Source organism: Euwallacea similis, chromosome 4, assembly GCF_039881205.1.
Source record: "Euwallacea similis isolate ESF13 chromosome 4, ESF131.1, whole genome shotgun sequence".
Classification (NCBI taxonomy): Eukaryota; Metazoa; Arthropoda; class Insecta; order Coleoptera; family Curculionidae; genus Euwallacea; species Euwallacea similis.
The window spans coordinates 7,065,548-7,088,086 of record NC_089612.1 but is presented as its reverse complement, the minus strand read 5'-3'; the positions used below and the strand labels follow the sequence as shown (position 1 = coordinate 7,088,086).

General features: G+C 33.3%; 1 protein-coding gene across 1 annotated transcript; it reads left to right on the top strand.

Moving 5' to 3' along the window:
- The first annotated feature begins 14,785 nt into the window (after positions 1–14,785).
- LOC136408242 (uncharacterized) lies at positions 14,786–17,879 on the top strand. The gene is made up of 6 exons (XM_066389119.1): positions 14,786–14,902; positions 14,952–15,017; positions 15,071–15,587; positions 15,804–16,083; positions 16,460–16,714; positions 16,773–17,879. The coding sequence occupies exons 1-6, from the start codon at positions 14,786–14,788 to the stop codon at positions 16,975–16,977; spliced, it is 1,440 nt and encodes a 479-aa protein (XP_066245216.1). The 3' UTR covers positions 16,978–17,879.
- The last annotated feature ends 4,660 nt before the right edge of the window (positions 17,880–22,539 follow it).

Sequence of the window (22,539 nt, the reverse complement as noted above, 5' to 3'; positions counted from 1 at the left end):
GTGACTATTGTGAAGGTGGTTACGAACAATCTGAGTCGATATAACCGTTCGAGTGGCCTCAAGGAACGATCTGCGAAGAACCGTTGCGTTTTGGAATCGGTTTCTGAGAGCCAAAACAACGACTGATGTGACACGAAGACAATCTGTCCGCTGACGATCTCTCACTTCTCCAGCGGTTCCAGGTTCTTACAACATCGCTGTGATTTCTGCCCACGTCACGTACAACTTCTCTTACGGATAGTCCTAATTGACGTAACGTGACAATACGAATGCGGTTAAAAGTTAAAATTGGATTTCGAGGCATTTTTACCAAATTTTCTGTTCACTAAAGGTGTGTATAATTGCGCAGGCATGCAGAACAAAAATGAACATTTAACAAAATTTGTTAACAATAGTACTTTAAAATGTTTTTATTGGGCGCTAGTTTTTGTCGAATTAGAATGTTTTCTTGTTTTTTGCTTTTACAGACATTGTATTTGTGATTTTCAGCACTATTTTAATTTGGATGTCTTCTATTACAGAAAATTATATATGGTGCAAAAGTTTCTTTGATGTGTATATTCAAGTAATTTAAAACATATTTTTTTATGTATTGAGTTATGCTTAAAACAAATCGAGAACTTAAAAGAACACTTAATTCTACAGAGAAAATATATTCTTGTTTAAGTCATCTAAATTTATCGTTTTTTTAGATATTTGCCTTTAAAAGTTTCAATGTTTTTGCTATGATGATCCTATTTTCTTTTTTAAGTAGACTTGTGTCAAGCGAAACTCGAAAATAAACGCCTCGTTTATTTGGGTATTCCGAGGTGACGAAAAACTAACAAATTCATCCATTCCCGAAATGTGCCCAACAAGAGGGTAGCGACATTTGTCTCAAAAACAGGCCATGTAATAACAATTCCCCAGCAAGATAAAAGAACTATAACTGCCAATTGGTATACAACCATTTGTTTACCGAAAGTCATCGCTAAGTTTAAAAAAACCAACCCCAAACAATAAATCATCCTCCATCAAGTTAATGCAAGTTCGCACACAGCTAGTAAACAATGAAATTTTTAATGCAACAAAACGTCGAATTCAAACCGTCCTCCGTACAGTCCCGACCTAAGTCTTTACCTTTTCAAACATCAAAAACGCACTGCGTGGTTAAAGGTTCCAGTTGCTAAAAGCAATCAACGCCTTCAAAAACGTCATTTTGACTGTTCCAATAAACGATTGCTTCCAGAAATGGTTCCAGCGCTTGCTTGAGTGCATTGATCTTTGTGGAAAATACTTAGAAAAACAAAAGTTAAAAGACAGTACTCCAAAAAGGCTCGCCAACTTTGGGTTATAGAAGGTCTTATCTATCACTGCAACCAATAAATCGGAGCGGAAACAAACCTTATTTTATAAAGATCGTTGTGCCTGCTTTAAGTTTTTATGAAGGAACCATAAATAGTCAAGGCACTTGTTTCCAGAATTTTAAAATATTTCGACGTCAGACATATGTTCTAAACCTTGAAAACTAGAGCCTTTTATGCCAGAGTAGTACAATGTCGCGGATGATCATTTCGGCAAACGGCAGATAATTGATTAGTTCATTCAATGGAAATCATCTTATAGATAAAGATACTTAAATGAAAATAGAACTGTGTCATTGTGATGTAATTTGGTACTTATTACTAGATTCTCAATCTTTGCTTAGATGATAGATTTGTGGACTATTTGCCATTGTCGCCAGGCAATAAATTAGTTGAAAAATAAACACTTAACATAATTAGTGAATAGAAAAAAATATATGGTTGTTTAAGAGCATACCAGAGGAAAATGAGCTGTAACGATAGGCAACATAAAAAGCTTCATTAACTCACTGTTTGGCGTCGTTTATTAAACAAAAAGGAGTGATGGGTAAATTGCTCTGTCTAGGACGTCTCAAGATAAATGGTATCTAAGAAATTACCTCGATAAAGGTAACACACTGACGAATTCCAATTGAATGACTTCGCTTCAGCGCTGCAAGATTGACAAAGTTGGTCACAAGCTTGATTTGGGTGGAACCCCCCTGCTTCTAGATAGCAAAAAAAGTCCCATTAGCATGTTGTTTTAGAAGCTCGTCCCATAATTAGTTAAAGAGCTCTGAGCGATCGGAGGTGTTTTAATTGCCTTTTAAAATTCCCCATGCTATTTAACAAATCACAATGGCGTGGGTGCCAACACAAATCTCGTCAAAACTTATTAGAAACCACTAGCTTTCTTTACCAGTTCTGAAAGGTGGCGTAAATTAATGATCTTCGCATTTAATGTGCCTTACTGGTAGTACCAGGAAAAAATACCTTTTTTTGTGCAGAGAGCGTATACTGAGGAATTATGCTGTGGGCTATGTAGGATTTTGCGTACCTCTTGTATGATTTTCATCCATATTTGCTACTCTCTGGCCAAAGCATTGAGGTATTAACGAGCTTATAGGAACTAAGTTTTCATAAACATTTAGGTATTAAAGAACGAAAAATTAGTTAAGTTTTTGTACTGGATAGGCCACTGATAATATGTTGACTATGTTTTAGAGAGCCTTCATGATTAGATGACAAAGTATAGGAAATATTAACGTTAACTGGATTAATAATGAAAAATTGACATCATAGGTGCAACTAAAAAAATAATGAAAATACTTATTTGTACATCGATATGAGAAATATTTTTAAGGATGTGGTCGAGAGTTTCTTCATGAAATCGATTGAAAAAATATGAAAATAAAGAGTCTCTCGATACCATTCTTGAGTATCGGCATTCTTTGAAAGTACGAATTTTATATTATTTTCTTATCTCGTACATTTAACAAGTTCTGTTGTTTTCCTCATACGAGCTTAGATGAGTCAACTATTTAGAACAGGGGTCCCCAAACTTTTTAGAAATAGTGTCGCATATAAATAGATAAAACTATGGGCGGGCCGGATATAAGATTTTATATGAAGATAATATTAATAAAATGATTTGTTGAATGTTTCATTATTTATGAAAATATTTAAAATAATCAAACAAAGTGGCAAGTTTCCTTCAAAGTTCAAAGTATTTGTCAAAATATTGTATGATTGGGAATTTGCCGTTCTGGAAATTGGCCCCAACCGCTTCAAGCACATTACCATTAGCAAAACCATACGTATGAGGACTGTCTTTTAAGTTTTGCATAAGAACTGGAATAAAATAATAGATGGCTTTTAAGAGCTTTATTGTTTTTCGACGTATTCTCCGCAAAGATCAATGCACTTCCAGCGATTGGAACCTTTGATCACGCAGTCCGTTCTTGATTTTCGGAAAGGTAAAGAAATCGTAGGGGCTTAAATCGGACCAGTACAGAGGACGGTCTAACAATTCGCCGTTTTGTCGCATTAAAAATTCCATTGCCTTGCGAGTTGTGTGCGAACTTTTATTATCTTAATGGAGAATGATTCGTCGTTTGGGGTTGGTTTGTCTAAGTTCAGCGATTCATTTTGACAAAACAAATGGTTATTTAGGGTTACTTTTAGACGTCATTTTTTGTATTCTCGTACTGTTTTGTTGCTAATAAAATTTGTTTTTATTTGATAGTTTGATTTGCCAACAAGATAGTTTCCATAGAAACGAGGAATTTAGAACAAATTATTTCTGGATGTTACACGAAATTGAAGAAATTGTCTTCCTGGCAACGTTATAAGGACACTGATACGTCGTCTCATAAAGTGCTTCCTTTGAAATTATAGCAGTGGTACTCGCAGCCTTTGCCCGGACTATGTATTTAATGAGACACGCATCCAATATAAATTAAATTCATATTTAATATTGAATATCGATTCCCGTTAGAGGATTCTGCAAACCATTCAAAGACTGGGCTTAATTAGAGAGAGAGACTGGATGCAATTGGTAAAAATTCGCTCGGCGTGGTGTCAGAGGTCAGTTCCGTGAACTTATCAGCATTTTTAAAGCTGCCGCACGGCCACAGCTCGGGTACCAATTTTTTCCATTAGACTTTGGATAGAATGACAGGTCTTCCGGGTTTACCGGTACCACTACGTGAGACTATCGGGGATATCCTTCGCAGATTATGTCGTTAGGAATCGTTAAGGTTTTACATGAATTAAACGATGAGGCTTTTTACCAATTAGTGAAAACTATCTAGTGAAAAACATATTGATTGAGAAATACAAAACTGAATTTGAAGGAAAATATGTAATAGCTTATTTGTTTTTATCTCTTGCAGAAACAACTATAAATAAGCTGTGAATTTTGACCTCACTCGCATTTTCTTTTCAATTTCACTATCTTATTTATGTAGACTAAATTGTTACCGATTTTACCTTTTTTCATGACGAAGAATTTCAATTATCTCCTGTATAGGCATTAAAACATCAAGTTACGGTTTGTTTTTATCTTTGATTTATCGCAAAGGAATACCGTGGTATAATTAGTGAATTTTAACATTTTTCCAAGAAATGCTGTTTCTCCCAGAAGCCCCTCGTAAACTTGCCCGAATACTAACTGGTGAATAAGAACAAAAGTATCATAACGTTTGAACTTTGAATGAAGTGTGCAAATGTGAGTAAGTTCCAATAACCCCAAAGTTGCTATTACCGAGGCAAGTGGTAATATTTTGTTGTACAGGGTGTCTCAAACGCGACGCTGCTATACCTATTTTATCGAAATGGAAAGTAATATCAAAAATTTAAACTATGGGGTTGGATAACCTCCATTTTGACCTGAAGAAGTTCATTTCTATTCATCAGAGTAACGAGTTATAATGTTATTAATAATATTTTCCCTAGAAACATATCCAAATGCTAACAAAATTATATCATCCCTATTTTTCTACACAAGTTTTGTTAAAGAATTTTTTTCTTATATGTCAACATTTAAAAGTTATAAGCAATAACGTGTTAGAAATTATCGCAAAAATATTTAATATTACAACAGGAATTAAAAAACAAAAATAAATTAGTTTTTATAAAACTAAACAATGGAAAGAAACAAAATAAATATTATATTTAATTTAACGTATTTTCAATGACTTCCCCCTTCTGCAAGGCCCATAAGAAGTCTTCGCCTAATTTTCGTCTCAGTAGTTTTTCTTAATATTTCGTGTATCTATTAATTACAAGCAGTTCTTATTTTCTCCTTTAAGTGTTCTAAATTTCTTGAAGGGTTTTTTTAAACTTTGTTTTTAAGAAATCCCCCAAGAAAAAGTCCATGAAGATTAAATCTAGGGACTTTCCTGGCTACTGCACAGATTCGACAAATATTCCTTTATCAAAAGTTGTGTGGAAAAATAGAATCAAAATAATTTTATCAAAATTTGGATGTTGCTAGAAAAAATATCATTGATGTCATAACTCGTTACTCCGACATTTCATAAATGAACTTTTTTATGTCGAAATGGACGTTATACAACCTCATTGAAGACTAATAGTTTAAATTTTTCATATTACTTTCCGTTTCCATAAAATAGGTACAAGATTGTCAAATTTAAGGCATCGTGTACATTAATTTCTGGCTTATTAAATAACACCACAATTTCTTCCCTAAATGTCTTGAGCTCAGAACCATCATGTCAAAAACACAGTGAATATTCACATTATCATAAGTTTATTCTTAGAGACTATTTATTCTCTTCTCTCTAAGCATAATTGTACATAGTAACGTATTGGTTACGCTCAGGAATATCAATCCAAGATTAGCGGAATTAACAGGAAATCTATTTGATTGATATTTTAATACCCAGGTACTTGAAGAGGCAGGAGAGAGATATTATTTTTATCTGCTTTTGATGTAGGAGTTCATTGTCTTATTTTAATTATTTTATTCTTTTCGCAATCAAATAATGTAATCAGCAATGAGTACCATGAAATGGTCTAGACAGTTTAGGTTCCAGCCACGCGATCCTATTCTTGGGGAAAGTGACTTTGATAGAAATAAGTTTGTTAAAATACAAACTTGTTCAATTATTTTAAGTTCTAAAATACCATTTAAAAGACGATAAATTTCTATATGAAATTTTTCATTCAGACAGATTTAGCCAATGGATCGTTAATATGGGAACATTAATATGTCATGTTGTGTGAAATTATCAGCTGATTTCACAAGTGCGAAAAGCTAATTTTAAGAATAACTGATTTTTATGTTATTATTGTTAACAGTATTTTTTAGCCAAATTCTATGCAAATAATTTCTCATGATGTCAATTCAATGCTTCTTATTCTCTGCCTTCTCTGCTTTTCAATGTCTGAAAAAGCATCATTTAATGCGATTCCAAAATTCGCGTGCTCAGATATAATTACACCTAAACTTCATCTCCTTTATTATTTCTCAAAATCATAACCTGAATTCAAAAAATAAACGATTAAAACACCAAAAAAAATTATTGCCCCAAAGTAAATTTGGTATTTCCCTGGCGGGCTTCACGTAATCGATTTGCGCGAGCGAACCCTGTATATATACCGGGCGTTATGAGAACGCCTTATTTATTTTACAATAAGTTCTCTATGTTTATTTAAAACGTCAGAAAAATAAAAATTTCGCCACTGGCAACCATTCGTTTCGCGCGTGACTTGCTGCTATAGATTCGTTCTTCCTGCCCTGATTTCATGCAGTTCCCACTTCAATTCAATCTTAAGGCCTTTGTTGTCCAAGACGTATTACAGATTTATTTTGATTGGTTTATTTCAGAAGCTCTGTTATATTTTATTCGTTATTGTATGTTTCGATTAAGGCAGTAAGATTCTCGATAGTAATTGGAAAACATATAAAATCTTAAGTCACAATTTTAAGGCTGAATCGATTAGAGACTGAGTTATCAAACCAAATAAACAAAAACTGTTAATAGAATGTGAATTATATGTCATTCTGTATTAAATTACAATAGTTCAAATTATGATTGATCACATTTTTACTTTTCCCGAACATACGTTTGTACGTACATATATTATGTTATGTATTATGTACGATATTAGTAAATAAGAGGACGAGAACACGAAAAAGGCGCAAATTAATACCGAAGGTTGAAGCATCGAACATAATTATAATAGAAAGTTCACTCAGCCGCAGCACCTTAATCTAAGGGCATACATACATATATGCACTAAGTGGGTACCCGTGACCGTACTATCATGTAGCTGATGAAGAGCAAATAGAAATAAAGCTTCCCCATAAGTTAACATACATTTTTATTGCATGCGGTCAATCGGACGGCTGGCCGCGTCATGGATATCCGCTTATGTGTCCTAAAATTCCGACGTTTTTACTCCCCCGAAGACAGTTCCGGGTCGTCGCAGGTTCGGACAGGAGTCTTGAGGTTTTTAATGGGTAGAAGCTGTAGGTGGAACCTACACTACCCAGTCGACAAAACAACAGCCTGAGTGTCTCTTTAATGATTTTCCTGGAGCAAAAAAGGCCCCTTGACCTAAATATATTCAGGGTGTTTCAGAATAAGTTTGCCAACTGCTTATTGTAGATTTCTATGACTGAAATAAGAAAAAAAGTTTATACGAACAGAGTCCAGGATTATAGGACAGAACAGAATTATAAAAATTTTATTTAAATTATTAAAATTATTAAAATTTTTTCATAATAAATTCGTTCCACTATAAAATATTTTTATGAAAATTGGGGAATATAAAATAGATGTAAAGACATATCTTTAAAGGGGAAAACCATGTTTCAAATGTCATCAGTTTTATCCCCATAAAGGTGACCTTAAACATTTTGAACGAAAAATATGATACGTCACTGGTTAAAAAAAATAATTTTCTGAATGCTTCATATTTCTGTGAAAAAAGATCTTCTGAATATTTTTCATAACGTTAATCATTTTCATGGAAAAAACATTATTTGCTAACTAATATTAAAACTATAAGACTAAATTAAGTGCATTACGTTATTTATACAAGAACGATTAAATAAAGTGTTGAAAATGCCCTCCACCTACAAGAATGCATATCTCGGTCCTTTTTCGCATATTATCGCGCACTCTTTGAAAAACCTGTGATGTATTTATTACTGTGTTAAACGAATGAATTATGCGGCAATTTCTCAGTTGCAGATTATTGCATTGTATTATTTTCCATCAAAACGTTAATGTTATGAAAAATATTTAAGAAACTTTTTTTAACAAAAATTTAAAGCATTCAGAAAATTGTTTTTTTTTAACCAGTGGCGTATCATATTTTTCGTTTAAAATGTGTAGGGCCACATTCAACAAGTTGTTCAAACAGGAAGCGAAAACGGGCCCCTATTCGCATAAACTTTTTTTCTTATTTTGGTCACAAGAACCTACAGTAAACAGTGGGCGGACTTATTCTGAAACACCTTTTTGATATGTTAAGTGTACTCGCGAAACATCACTATTTAATGCTTTAGTTACTGATGATTTTTAATCCTCTAATACCACTCACAATATGGAGTAAAACTCATTACATTACATAATTGAATTCTTATTTCTTCATAGAAATATGTTTAATTATTTTTATAAAACTCGTCAGTTAAACTCATGACTGTTGAGAGGACCCACTACGTTCGTGGATCGGAACGCAGTTCGCATGAATAAACCACAATGGTTAATTCACTTGTTGTTTGTTTAGAATGTTGCTACGTGTTGATTAATTCACTCTTAATATATCAATGTTGAATAAAAAATATATCAATATACGCATACCTTTTGCGGTCAAGCAAATGATCACTAGAAAAAGGGCTCTAAAGATAAAGCCATTTTATAATGGATGGATTGAGATAATTTCACAAATTAAAGCATAAAGTTAATTAAAAAAAAAAAGCAAAACATGCTGATTTGACATTAGTTAATTTCTCAAGGGCGAAGAGAATTTATTGGCATATCTCAGGAGAAAAATAAATAACTAATCAGAGATTCTGGCTGTGTGTCCACCCAACAGCATCTTCCCCGAAAAGAGAGAGGCCGGGCAATGGACATCAAATCTAGATGATGTCTAGTAATCCGGTGGACAAGCATAATCTAAATTCTTTCGGTGAATCGTTTCAGTTTACCGGTTTGATTTTTAACTGAATACTCTAAATAAACTTTACTTTCCGTTGTTTTCGAGATTTTTCAGCGAAAGTCACGCACAAGATAAGATTTCGCGAGGGCCAACGAGAGAAAAACGTGTAATGAAATCATTGTTATTGCCAATTTTATTACCTCGATGGGCAGTTTTTATGTCGCAGGAATGCAAATTTTCGTTGTAAGTATTGTAGTTTGAGGTCACGGGGTTCGTACAACGTTATATTGCGATATGCAGTTTTATTTTTACGATCATTTATTTGGACCGTCCCGGTTGAGTAATCTCATAACGGGTGGTCCCTTAAAACACTACTGTATTGAGCTTCCCTCCCATATAGACCTTACTATTTCTTTACTAGTTCGCCAGTTAATAACACACAGGGCCGGGTAAAAGTTCGGAATAAAATTAATATCTTTTCAACGAGTAACTTAAAAACGCTTAAACACGTGAATTAATTAATAAATACGTATTTTTTAGTAATAAAATGAAATACTTTCCTTCATTTCCTTAGATACAACCCCACTCATTTTTTTATAATGCAAATATACATATGTATGTCGTGTGTGGACTCGTCAAAAAACTCGTGAAGAATGGAATCTTACCATACTCTTTTTTTTCTGTTAGCTATTTGGTTATGAGGAAACAAAAAAAAACTTTTTTAAGAAAAAACGAATGCCTTCTTAGTCCTATCTACAGGTTATTTAAAGTAGCAGATGCTGAAAATGTTCTCCACCCTCTATGTAGCTTGCTCCCAGGCAACGGTAAAATTCGTCGATGAAATTCCGAATGGCCTCAGTTGGTATGTTATCTGACTCCACCCTAATTTTGGTTCTTAAGTCAATATTAGCCAGCCTGTTTTGATGAACTTTATTTTTCAAATATACCCAAAGAAAGTGATCTAATGGAGTAAAGTCTGGGGATCTGGGTGGTCATTCAATTGTACAACGTCGTCCAATTCAGCGACTCACAAATATTTCATCAAGATATCATCCAACCAGATCCCTAGACTTCACGCCATTAGATCACTTTCTTTGGAAATTTCTGAAAGATAAGGTTTATCAAAATAGGCCGGTTAACATTAAAAACCTAAAAATCAAAATTAGAGTGAAGTCAAACAATGTATTACCTGAAGCCATTCGGAATTCAATTGAAGGATATTACCATCGCCTGGAACCTAAATAGAGTGTAGAGGACATTTTGAGCGTCTGCTTCGTTAAATAACCTATAGATAGGACTAAGAAGATATTCGTCTTTTTTTGTTTTTAAAAGAATTTTTTTTACTTTCTAATAAGCACATACCTAAAAGAAAAAAAGGATGTGGTAAGATTTTAGTTTCACGATAATTTCAACGAGCCCACACACGACATACATATGTATGTTTCCATAAAAAAAGTAGCGTAGGGTTGCAGCTTAGGGATTGAAGGAAAATATTTCATTTTACTGATAAAAAATACATACAATTCAAAATCAATTCGTATGTTTAAGCGTTTCTTTTTTAAGTTACTAATTGAAAAGTTATTAATTTTATTCGAGACTTTCGCTCAGCCCTGTAGCAGTCATTGACGATGATTTTAACAGACGAGCGGCATTCGTTATTTGCTAAATAACTTACATTCTTTGCACAAAAACACTGTATCAGTTGCAGCAATCGGAGTCATGTATGGTGTTTTTTAGACGAAGCAGATCTAAAACAAAGCAAAATATGGGCAGTCTCACGTCAAGAATGTCAATTAAACCCTTCATCAATTTGACGAATTATCGGAGATAAGCAATCGAAAGATAACAACTACAATTTCAGATTCGAGATACAGATCTAAATGTGGCTACCGTATTGGATGCAGAGCCCTAAAAAGATCTGAAACTTTACACATGCAGTAGGTGATGCTTAAGGACGGTCATCAATGTGATTAATTACGCTTTTTCTTCACCAAACTACCTTGAAATGGTTGTTATGGAAGTGTAGGCAGAAGTTGCAGTTTTATTTGGGATTATCTTTATTTATATGAGATTCAAGCGATCATTTATAAAAACTTTGAACTATATGATTTACACTTAAATTTTCCTTGGTTAATTATGAATCGCCCTATATAAAAATGTTGTGTTATAGAACAAGTCATTTTTGCTATGACGCGCACAGAGTGACTCAGAATTGCATTCTTTAAATCAGGCAGGAAAGTCGGCCAATGCAGAGAAAGAGTATTAAATAGTAACACTATCACTTTACCAATACATGAAGACGCTAATTCTAAAATATTTTGCAATATTTGCAAAAAATATACGATTTTAGACCTATGTACAGTATCGAGGAAAAATCTTCAAAAGACATCCAGTCTGTTGTTTCGACGACTAGATTGTGTGGGATTCGCCTACTGCGCCTACCCACTAAAAAACCTCAAGATTTCCACGTACCCTACGCCGACCCGGAACTTTCCCGAGGGATAAAACGTCGATGATGGCGGAGGTTTCGGTGTTTTACCATTTTTTTTTCCCGACACGATAGCTTATAAAACGTATTTTCTTTCGACGGAGAGAAAAACGAAAAAAAGCGATTTCATTTTACTGTCCCCTCTTATTTTTTGCAAGTTCTTCCGTCCATCAGAGCCAGAATTTTTTTTTTTCTATGTACAGTATGGAAATTTTGGATGGAACAGTTCATATAACTGAGTTACCGAACACATGCGACCAAAATCCTCGGACACCTCGATTTTTATTTTTTTTTACGGTTTTTTTGATAGTAAATTCATATATACAGAGTAATCCAAAAATCAAGTACGACCATCAAGTTTGTTTTTTCAAATAGAAACACCTATTTTTTATATTATTTTTGAATTCTGTGCAAAATTCTAAGTGTGTTTCAAGTACCATGTCCTATACTTAAATGCAACAGGTCTCGAGAAATTTACGATTGAACATGTCAAAAACTAAAATTTTTTATTTCTTTTAAAATTTCTTTGATCTTGAAAAGAATCGATTTAATACAATATAAAACACAAGAAGCAATTAAATTAAATGTTCAAATTAGATCCCACCTACTTCTTGACAATAAGGAAGATCATGAATGAACTCCTGTTTGACATTTTGAAGTATTGCTGGGGTAATTGTTCTTTATTCATTAAAGATTCTTCCTTTTAGGGTTTCGATAGTTGCTGGTTGGTTAAAGTATACCTTTCTTTTAAGATAACTCCATAGAAAGTAATCTAAAGGCGTGAGGTCAGGTGATCATGCCAGCCATTCAATTATCCCTTGTCTCCCAATCCAGCGTTCAGAAAAAATGTCATTTAAAGAAGCCCTAACATCAATGTGGTAATGAGGGGGTGCTCCATCATGTTGAAACCATAAAGTATCACTAGAAACATCAGGATGATTCTCATTTGGATATAGCTCAACAAGAGCAACAACAAGATCTATGAACAATTCTAAATAATTTTCACACGTTAATGTTCCGTCAATGAAATAGGGTCCTAAAATTCTATTGCCAACTATTCCGGCTCAAACATTTACCTTTTTGAAAAAAGGAAATTGAGTATGGGCCTCCATCATCCAATGAGGACATGCGGGTTAGCGCTCAAATAATTCCATGGCCTACTTGATCAGAAATTTTTTACGGTAAATAAACAACATCAACAATGTTCAATCGTACATTTCTCGAGATCTGTTGCGTTTATGTATAGGACATGGTACATGAAACAAACTTAGAATTTTGTGTAGAATTCAAAAATGAAATAAAAAATAGGTGTTTCCATTTGAAAAAATAAAGTTGATGGTCGTACCTGACTTTTGGACTACTCTATATACATGAATTTACTATCAAAAAAACCGCAAGAAAAAATAAAAAATTGACGTGTCCTAGGATTTTGGCCGCATATGTTCGGTATCTTAGTTCTATATGTATATCTTAGTACAGTTGCCGAAAAAAGTATTTAGACACCGCTTCATTTGGAATATAACACTTTCCAAAATCTAAACTATTAGTTATACTTAACTATGTGTATACAGAAAATAAATCTCATAACCAGGTTTTTTAAATAATGTATTATATAATTTATTAACAAAACAAAAATGTGAAACGACAAAAATAAATTATGTTGAAACAAGTATGAAATGCAATAGGAAAAAAGTATTTAGACAAATTCTACAAAGTATAACAAACAAACAGCAAACAAATGTTCTAATATTTTGTTGGGCATCCTCTAGACTTTATAACAGCTTCTAACCGTCTAGGCATAGAATGAACTAAATTTTTATTAACTTCTGGAGAGATGCTCATCCATGCGTCCATTAACTCTCTTTTCAAATCGGTACGGTTGTGAATAGATTTTTTGCGAATTTTTCTGTCCAATTCTTCCCACAAATGTTCGATAACATTCACGTCAGGTGATTGAGGGGGTGTTTCCAATACATGGGGAGTATTGTAAAGAATCCATTCCCTTACTAGTCGCGATTTATACTTAGGATCGCTATCTTGTTGAAAATGATAACGACCTTCTAGATTCAATTTAATGGCACTTTGACGCAAATTGTTCTTCAAAATGTCTAAATAAGAATATTGGTTCATAAAACCATCTATAAATACAAGGTTTCCAACACCATTTGCCGCCATACATCTCCATACCATCACATTACCTCCTCCATGTTTGACTGTAGGCTGAAGGTTTTCCTTATTTAGAACTGTACCTGTCTTCCTCCAAACTAATTTTCGTCCATCCGATCCCCAAACGCTAAACTTACTGTTGTCTGAAAATATAATAGTTTCCCAAAATTAATTTGTCTTGTGTTTATGAGCATTTGCAAAATCTAATCGCTTCTCTATTCACATTATTAATTATTGGTTACGACGTGCAGTACAAGCTTTGAACCCTTACTTTTTCAATTTGTTTCTCACTGTTCTTGATGTTACAGACTTCCCTGTTGCCAATTCCAAATCTCTGGCGATAGTTGTTGAACTTTCAAATGGATTCTTCTTAATGGTTCTGACAATTAAGCGTTCATCTCTGTCGTCAAGTTTTGAAGGTCTTCCAGGTCTTTTTCTATTTTGGACTGTGTTTGAAATTTTTAATTTGTTTATGGTATATGCCACTGTCGAATGGTGTCTACCCATCAGTTTCCCTATTTCTCTTGCAGATTTACCGTCTTTATAAAATTTAATAACCAAATTTTTTTCTTCATTTGTTAATTCCCTAGTTTTTGGAACCATTTTAAAAAACTTCAAGTTTTTATTACCTCAATGAAGCAAGAACTGATTCTAAATGATCACGATATACAAGTTGCTACAAGTTGTTTCTTTTTCCTGAAGCAGCAAAATGATTAAAAGGCAGTATGCGCGCGTGTCTAAATACTTTATTCCTATTGAATTTCATACTTGTTTCAATATAATGTATTTTTGTCGTTTCACATTTTTGTTTTGTTAATAAATTATACATTATTTAAAAAACCTGGCTATGAGATTTATTTTCTGTATACACATAGTTAAGTATAACTAATAGTTTAGATTTTGGAAAGTGTTATATTCCAAATGAAGCGGTGTCTAAATACTTTTTTTCGCAACGTATATATGTATATGAGGACATGAGGGATGCCCCGAATATGATTAAAATGAGCTATTATTAATATCAAGTAACTACAAATAGATTATTTATTTTACAATACTGCTTAATTTTACGTGCGATTAAATGTTGAAAAAATAAAAGTTCTTATCTCAGAGAGATTAGATACTCCAACCCAATCAATAAATGCAGAGATGAATGAAATATTCATATTGTAGAGCTATGGGATTTTGCAAGCTATGCTGTTGCTTTAAAATATTTTATTATAAATATGAGGACAGAACTGATATCGTCCCTCAAGAAGAACCACCCCCTATAGTGGTACAACCCCTCCCTTTAGTAAGTTCCAGAATTATGCTTTATATCTTATTAATAATGTCAATCCCAGTCTTCGACCAGCGTTGAGCCTGAGACTAAACCAGAAACATTGACAATTTTTGATGGTACCAGAACTGTAAGTACTAACAATAATTATTAGAACTCACCCATTTATTAAGTGTTTAATAGAATTCAGCGAACTCCGAAAATTTTTTTGATTGTTATACAACAGACCCTTTAGAAGATGCTCAACATCAAAATGCAACTACTACAAATTTTAAATCCAGAATTCCATCGATATTTGCGACTCTAGATTCTCCAAAGGACTTAAGACCTACTATTTCTTCATTAAATTTTCCAACAGAGAATCCATCGATTCCAAAGTCTTCGGCTAATTCATCAGTTTTGAATCACTCTTCCCCATATCGAGGCAAACCAACAATATCCATCAACCTTCCAAAAATTCCAAAACCTCAAGTTCACGGTATTTGGACTCAAGAAGATTCATTAAAACCCGAACCCAAAAATGTTTCAATACCTTTGAAAACAAAAAAGGAAGAAAAAGAAGAAGAAATACTTATCCGTCCTGCATTCCTACATCTGGATACTTCAACAAAAACATATGAAGACTCATTTCCAAAACTTCAAGTTGCAAATTCTACAACGCAATTGCCAGTAGCTGTTCCGTTGGAACCCGACGTCACAGGTACTTCCCCAATTTTACAGCTCCCATTCCTATATTTGGATACATTGACAAAAAGTGTCAAATCTTCAGAACCAATTGCTGTACTTGAAGTTCCTGATGCTGGCGCACTTGATATTCCAGTGGTTCCCTTGGTATCCACACCCCCAACTCATACAACAATTACAGAAGCTACACTTTCATCTGTAAATACTTCAACAACAATTATTAAACTTTCAGTTCCATTAGCAAAACATCAATCTCGTCCTGCTACGACCTTCAAACCCGTGACACCTTTAAAGAGTCACACTCAGTCACAATCTCAAATATTATCAGCCTTATCTCTGATATATGGAACTTCCCACTCGCTAGTACGCAGCTCATCAAACGAAGAACTGCTCAAAGACTTATTGAGCAAGCTCAACGTATGTCACATACCCCTCTTTCCCAAAACTACAGCCTATCAGCTGGAATCGCTTGATTCCAAATCTACAGAGTTCGTCTACAATATCCTCTTCAGGTAAGAATTCAAAATGCAGATCAAAATGGCGACACTTCTTTATGTCAAGCATCAGTGACATTTGTCATCTTGAATATTTATTGTCAGATTTCAATTAAATCTATTAGATCGACCAGAAAATTTTTTCCGTTTATGAAGAGGAAAAAAATAGTGCAGTTCTTAATACATTTAACAATATTTACTGTACGATATAATTTCCATCATTGCTGATGACTTCTTTGCTGTTGTTAATATCGAAAAATACATGTATAAATGCAATTATAAAGAGCCACGGCCATATATGGCTGAAAAGAGCATGCGCATACTTGTTCAAATTTAAAATAAAATCATCGGACAGTACTTTCCGGTAGACCTAATATTTTCAGCCGTTTCGCAGAAACAAAAAGTTTAGAAGTTGCTACGAAATAAAGGCAGTGAAACGCGTCTGGAACCCGTACTTGATGCTTCACTACGAACTTAATCAAAACAAGTATGGGGGCAAGTTTAAGCGCCGCTTCATGTACCACGGCACTAGTCTGGACGCTGCGAATGCGATATTGAAATATAACTTCAACTGGAGAATGTGCAATGAATTCAACTTTGGAAAAGGGGTGTATTTCGCCAATAATCCTTATTTCGCCAGTCATTATGGGTATAAAATGATTCTATTTTGGTGAAGCTGACCGTGAAGATGGTTCTTATGTTTGCAGGAAAAGAAGTGCTGATCCAAGGATAGAAGACTACGTCATGATCGTGGCCAGAGTGCTGATCGAAGAAGAAGATATTCAGACGGGCTTTCCACACTTGTTACCACCGGCAGGACATACCGCCACCAGCGTCAGCAAACAGGAATTTATTAAGTTTGATGATTGCGTTTTTTACCCGGAATTTCTAGTCTTTTTTAGGCCGTTTTAAAGAATATTACAATCTTAAATTGGTCTGACATCAAAAAAACCTTTCACACTCCATGAACTCCCCCATCGGAATAGGCCTAATAAAATTTCCATATGCATAACGGGTGTCAGAACCTTTAGTAAGCCCTAACTATTAAGTTTCTGAAAGTATGGAATTTCAAATTTTGACGAGAACTTCGAGATGCGGCGGCAGTTGTGGAGTTAAATTTCAAAATATTATTGATTCTATTGCTAATTATTTAGTGAATAAGACCAAATCAGCTGGAAATTTTACTCAAAACGAATTATGTGTAAATCAGTAAAGCCGTCACAAAAAACAGGCTGTAAAGTGTCAGCGTTAATGCCAGTAAAAATGTTATTTTATATTAAAAGGGACACTTTAGAGGCTGATTTTTAAGTAATTGTTTCCTTTTTTCCCTAAATCGCATATTTTGTCATTCGAAAGAAAAACAGATAAATGAATGTTAATTATGAAAAAAAATTGTGTGTTGCAAAAACGTAAATTTGCTGTGTTAGCTTATTTCATGATTCTTCAACTTCGCTGCGACACTAAACTGGCTAGTTTTTCACTTTTTAAAACAAATAACTATTATTGTAGTTTAGCTTCCTTCATAGCCTAACTGTTTTCGCCGATTTATATAAAAAGTGAGGTAATGCTGACTCATACCTGGCACCTAACTGGGATTTTTACAGCTCAAACAGTACATAAGTTTTACTTCCAAGGAAAGAAATTGTTATTTTCATTTGTTTAAGACTGTTTTTATAGTGTCCGAATATTGGCGGGACATTCAGCATATTGGTTAGTAAGGGCGAAAAATGCGGCGACAATAAAATTGCTAATTTCACGCCTTGTGAATTTTCTTCGCGTATTTATTAGGTTATTTAAGAGACTTTTTCTGCCTTAATTACTACATACTTACTGTTGTTTATTTTATCAATTTATTGAATATTCAAAGTAGTGCTATAAATTCAATATAAACTTGTAAGTTAATTTTAGTCCTCACTTGTTAATCCCAGGCAACAATGCCCATATATGGAATGGAACCAGACCGCCTAGTCCTAATTCCAAATGCATTTCCCATAAATCCAACCCAACAGAATTAATGTATTCAAACACTAAGTAAATATTCATTTTCTAATGAAACAGGCGTAAATAAATGCGGAACGATTCCACTAAGAATAATTAGCAATTCAAGTGATGTGGATAGACCCAAACGTGTGTACGGTTCTAAAAGTCGTAGGCCACATTATGGGAATATCTGATTGGTAACGAGTCCATGTATATTTTTATTTCTATTGGCCACGCTATAATTCCGCCTACAAGGATTGTTAATTCTCTCCTAAGCCTGAAGAGATCATTATATGCAAGTTAGAGAAATTCTAAGACAAAATTCGTATTATTAGCACATGCAAGCAAAGATTCGAGTTTCAAAAGCACCTCTTTTCAAGAACCATCCCATGCTAGTCAGGAATCTCGTTTATAAACAATGCCTAAAGTACCGTGTTTTGCACGTTTATAAGCTTCAGAAATGATAACATATATTTTCATTATACTTCCAGTTAGATCTCCTTGCATTACCATAATGCTGGGATAAGCAGTACCTTATTTTCATTTAAACGATGTTTTAATAAAATATGCATGCACTTTTTAGTTTCGACAGCAAAAATTTAACGAATGCTGAGATTCAACAAATCCTACGATTATTCAACACTGTTTTAAAGTCTCTAACAAACATCTCTTGGCTTTTATAGGACATCCCGCGCGGTGAAAGGTGCTTTGTCAAATGAACGTTATTAACATAAAAATAAAAGTTTATGTGCGTTAAAAATACGTCCCTTAGCGTGGTGAGTTAATAATGTCCCTAATTGTTTATGAATAATTTCCGACGATCTGTGTGTCGAATAGAGAAATCGGCGGCGCTCTTTGGTGCCCATGGTGCCTTAATAAATAATTGCTTCAAAAAAATCCCTAGCATAAGAGACGGAGTTAATAAATTGTGCATACGTATTTTCGAGAAAAAATGGCTTTGAAATATGAGAGTGGAGCTAAGATAGTATAGTAAGATATTTTCGACTTCCGTGAGCAAATTTGAAGAATTATCAAAAAACGAAAATAACTGTTACATAGCTTGATCATTTAATTACAATTTCACCACAGAACATTTTGCTGTAACTCATAATGTTGCTGAGCTATGGCCGGAAAAGTAAAAAACTTGTTTTGTCCCCTCTACTGTGGTAAAGATAGTAAACATTTTTCAATGCTGCAAAATAAAGAAAAGGTAAAGAAAAACATATATTCAATTATTTTGAATCATTGAAATATGTTTATTTAGAGTTATTTAGAACGATGACGTGTGTTCGCGAGGTTTCATAATTAAGTTTGAGTAGTTTTACGGCTTTAAATATGGAATCATCCCGTTTTACTATCTCAATGGCTTTAGATAAAGTTTCTTTATCGATTGGTGGTGTTTTTCGCCTATAATTACGCACTACTATGGCCAAAAACAAACAAAAAATTAACTGCTATCTTTGCCCTACAATCACATTTTACTCATTTTCAATGATTTTGACTAATAAATAGATTTGTTAGTGAAAAGCAAATTTCATAATCATTTTCAGTACTCTATTTTATCTTAGAGTTAACTTATCTTACTAGATTTGTAACACGGATCGTGCACGAATTAATACTATCAAAATCTTATAAGCGCAATTTAATTAACATAAATCAGCTCGTATCTTTCACAAATGGCGGCAGAGAAATTTTAAATTTTATCTGTCAGTATCGGCAATGAAGTAAACTCTATATTGCCATCTTTCGTTTAGCCGTTTAGCTGTCACACTTAACTACTATCTTTGTCCCGCTACTATCTTAGCCCCACTATCCCCTACTAATTAAGATTTTCTGATTTTCATTTGAGACAGGCCTAAAAAATCGCGGTAAATGCACCAAACAAATACAAAGGCCTGATGAAAAATAAAACAAGAATGAGACAATTGAACCGAAACGTCAAACATAACCGATGGTTTTTTGCCCGTAGGTTGGTTCCGCGCCGCCAAACTAAATGTTCCCTGTAAAATGTCCTATAAATCATTTTTTGCCAGTCTTGTGGTTCATCTTCAGCTACTGGCACGGGTTCGCCCAGGTCGACAATTCTCTTATTGTTTTGTGCCCACCGGTAGTTATAAGTCAAACTTTGTTAATTCGAATTAGTCCAGATTAGTTTACAATTCACAATGAGAATGTGTTTGTATACCAATCATGGGAAAATCGATGGTCCTAAGGGAACCAACGCTTACTTCACCTTAAAGAGGCATAAATCTTCCGAGTAGATCGGCGGTAGGAAAGTTAATTGATCAAGACGGTACAGTATGAACCAACAGGTAGGGAAAAATTAGAAGCGACGACCGCCATCGTGACCACCATCTTTGCCAGAGATTAGCGAGAGATATTATCATACGAATGCTTATCGATCTTAAATGCCGTTTGTTAAACAGTTAACTAACAAATTTTTTCCTGATTATATTTATTTCCTTCTTCGCTTTGCATAATCATTGTTTAGATTCTTTAAGCACAAAAGACATATTTTCAATGATTTTTTTCGGCATTTATTTCAATTATTAAGATGGAAAATCAGGCGATTTGATTGTCGCGAAATATAGATAATTTTTGTAAAACGAACTAAGGGATGAACAGATTTTAAAGAAATAAAAAATGGAAATTAGGTATTTACTTTAAACTATGAATTCCCAATAACGAGTTGCTAAGATTCAAATCTTAATTTAAGTCAATGAAGAGCTCATTTTTATGCATTTTTTTGCGAGCTTTCCAATTGGACGATGCAAAAATACCCTTAAAAAATTAATTGGAATGAAATACTTTTTCTTTAGAATGATATTCTACTAATCAAAAAATATCTACATATAATTTTTAAATTTTTTTATGAAAAGAAGTAATTCAATAATTGTTATCTACTTAATGATTAATACTCTAGTTTATAAAAAGGCTTTTAAAACTCATGCGACATTTTACAAAACAAGTCTCGAAGCAAATCATTTTGTAAAGCGCAAGCGCTTTAACGGTTTTTATACAATAATAATACTCTGTGTGGCTGTAAATTATCCCCGATAACTTTTTAACAAATCGTTATTTTCTTAAAACTCAAAAGCAACATTAAGTAGAACAAAAGATCCTATCTTTTGACGTTTGTTTATTTCTCTAAATGTTTACGTCACCGATACGGGCAAAAGGGTCGATTTTTTTAAATTGAAGCATAGATCAAGTAACACCTCAAATTAAAGTTGTTTCAAAACTACATTTAACGGTGTAATACCATTTAAAATCGATCGATTCGTTTTTCAGAAAAAGAGTTATAAATAGGCAAAAAATATAAAAAATGAAATACAAATTCAGTTTTATAGTACATAAACAATAAAAAAAACTTGTTTGTTAATAGGAAATAAAAAAATAATAAGATAATATAACTATAATAATTACTGAATCAAAAAAATTAAAAATAATTGCAATTCAGTAATTTGATTTCAAATATTAAGGAATGTCACAAATAGAAAAGTTAGGACAACATTTACGAAAGAGACCTTCTGTATGTGACGTCTCTGGCTAAAATCTGCAACTATTAGCACAAAAAAAAATCCCATTCCAACTTATTAAAGTATACCAAATTTCATAATTTTAGCTCAAACCTTTTCAAAAATATTTCGAAAAACAATTTTCAGAGTTCCCTTTAAAGGGTTCTAGTTCTTTTAGGAGGCAATTTTTGATGTATGTTTATAAGAACTTTTTTTTATTATTTTAATCTCTAGAATCAACCCCTAAAATATTTCTACGTTAGTTCTAGCTACCCTGTACAGGGTAAGTCAACATTTGGTAGTAGGACTTTAACAATCGATGGGAGATCTTATTTTAAGACGAAAACGGTCATATAAACATATCTTTCAAAGGGGTTAGTTTTTGAGATACAAGATATTAAAAATTTATTAAAAAGCTATAAACTTGCTAATATTTCTTAAACGGTTAATATTTTAAAAATAAAATTTTGCACTTTTTAACAGTTCAGGGTCACAAATTTTTTGATGTAAAAATATTTTTATTCAAGTATTGTAGTGGTGAGCGTAGGGATACATCTCTCAACTTAAAAAAAATGTTATGGCACTGATTTTTATTTAAATAAAAATTATTATTGAATTCCCTATTCAATTTAGAATTTTTCAAATAAAATTTTAACGCCTTTTATGTCAAAAACTAAGCTATTTCAAAGATATGATATGTTTTCGCCTTAAAATAAGGTTGATTGTTAAAGTCCTGCTACTAAAAGTTGACTTGTCCTATATACCAGGTCTACCGGTATGAAATTATCGCTATTTTGTGAAAATAAAACACCAATTTTAATAAGGAAAGAAAAATAAAATTTATTCAAAATATTGACCATTGTTTTCTACACATTTTGACCACCTTTCTAGCAATTTATGGATACCACGCCAATAGAAATGTGCCTCTTTGGCATCAAGCCAATTAGACATCCAATTTTCTACTTCTTCGTAGGAA